Source organism: Galeopterus variegatus, unplaced genomic scaffold (assembly GCF_000696425.1).
Source record: "Galeopterus variegatus unplaced genomic scaffold, G_variegatus-3.0.2 Scaffold228, whole genome shotgun sequence".
Classification (NCBI taxonomy): domain Eukaryota; kingdom Metazoa; phylum Chordata; class Mammalia; order Dermoptera; family Cynocephalidae; genus Galeopterus; species Galeopterus variegatus.
The window spans coordinates 254253-255757 of NW_007726339.1; the positions used below are offsets into that span (position 1 = coordinate 254253).

Here is a 1505-nt window from a genome sequence, read left to right on the forward strand (position 1 = left end):
GTTGAGATCCCCTTACCGGTCATCCTTATAAAAAAAAAAAAAAAAAAAAAAAATTCAGTATTTCTTTTTTTTTCTTTTTTTTTTGTCTTTTTTACTGACCGGTAACGGGATCGCAACCCTCGGTGTTGCGCCCGCACCACGCTCAGCCAGTGAGCGGGAACCAGTCTCCACATGGGATCCGAACCCTCGGCGGGAGCGCCGCCACACTCCCAAGCGGCGCACTCTCCAGTGCGCCACCAGGCCGGCCCGTCCAAAATGATTTTTTAAAAATGTAAATCAGATCATGTCACTTCCCTACTTAGAAACATGCAGAAACGATCCAGCAATCCCATGTCTGGGTATAGCCGCAAAAGAACTGAAAGCAGGGTCTTATGAGACATCGGCACACTCAGGTTCACAGCAGCATTATTCACCATAGCCAGAAGGTGGAAACAACCTAAGTGTCCATTAATGGATGAATGGATCAACAAAATGTGGTCTGTCCACACAATGCAATATAATCCACCTTAAAAGGAAATTCTGACACTTGCTATAACATGGGTAACTTTGAGGACGTTATGCTAAGTGAATTAAGTTCGTCACAAAAGGTCAAATACTGTAGGATTCCACTTATATGAAATACCCAGTTGAACTCATAGAAACTGGAATTGTGGGCCGGGGCTCAGCGGAGAGGAGAGTTGTTTTTGTTTTTGTTTTTTAAAAAGATGACCGGTAAGGGGATCTCAACCCTGGGCTTGGTGTTGTCAGCACCACGCTCAGCCAGTGAGCAAACCGGCCATCCCTATATAGGATCCGAACCCATGGCCTTGGTGTTATCAGCACCACACTCTCCTGAGTGAGCCACGGGCCGGCCTAGAGGAGAGTTGTTTAACGGGGACAGTTTCAGTTGGAGAGATGAAAAGGTTCTGGAGATGGATGGTGGTGAATGTACTTAATGACAGTGAACTGAACACTTAGAAAATGGGTAAGATGGTAAACTTTATACAGTTTCCACACAACAAAAAAAATTTTTTTAAACGAAAAAACCTGCAGAGGCTCCTTAGTTCCCTCAGACTAAACTCCCCAGTTCTTACCTGCAAGGCCCCGTCAGTCCTTCGCCTTCACCTCCAAACTTTCCGCACCTCCTCCACCCCCAGCTCACCCCGGGCCGCCCGGCGCCCGCCCCTCACTCCCGCTCCCTAACCGCCGCCGCCTCAGCTTCCCCCCGAGGGGAAGAATGAGCCGGCTCCGGCTCCTGCAGAGCGTCGCGGAACGTCTCCGTGAAGACCGGGTTCCGGGCCTCAAAAGCCGCGCCGCACCCCCACGCCGGAAGGTAGCCTGGCGATCCCGGCAGCCCCCGCGTGCCGCGCCGCCCCGGGAAGCGGGACTTCCGGCCCACCCGCCCTCCGCCCGGAAGCGGCCTCGCGGAAGCGTGTCCCTCGCGGCATGGCGTTCCGGCAGGTGCTGCAGCTGGCGGCCTGCGGGCTGGCCGGCGGCTCTGCCGCCGTGCTCTTCTCTGCCGTGGC

The 1505-nt window shown here is 53.4% G+C and overlaps 1 protein-coding gene and 1 long non-coding RNA gene across 2 annotated transcripts in view; one reads left to right on the forward strand and one right to left on the reverse strand.

The window, feature by feature from the left end:
- Positions 1-1174, reverse strand: part of LOC103585269 — a 3209-nt gene extending 2035 nt beyond the window's left edge. Inside the window, exon 1 of the long non-coding RNA XR_550055.1 lies at positions 1074-1174. This is a non-coding gene — a long non-coding RNA (uncharacterized LOC103585269). The remainder of the gene's footprint in view (positions 1-1073) is intronic.
- Positions 1175-1216: 42 nt separating this feature from the next.
- The window catches only part of PGAM5 (phosphoglycerate mutase family member 5), an 8474-nt gene continuing 8185 nt past the window's right edge, over positions 1217-1505 (forward strand). The window contains exon 1 of the mRNA XM_008566207.1: positions 1217-1440. Within this exon, the coding sequence (XP_008564429.1) occupies positions 1217-1440 (224 nt within the window). The remainder of the gene's footprint in view (positions 1441-1505) is intronic.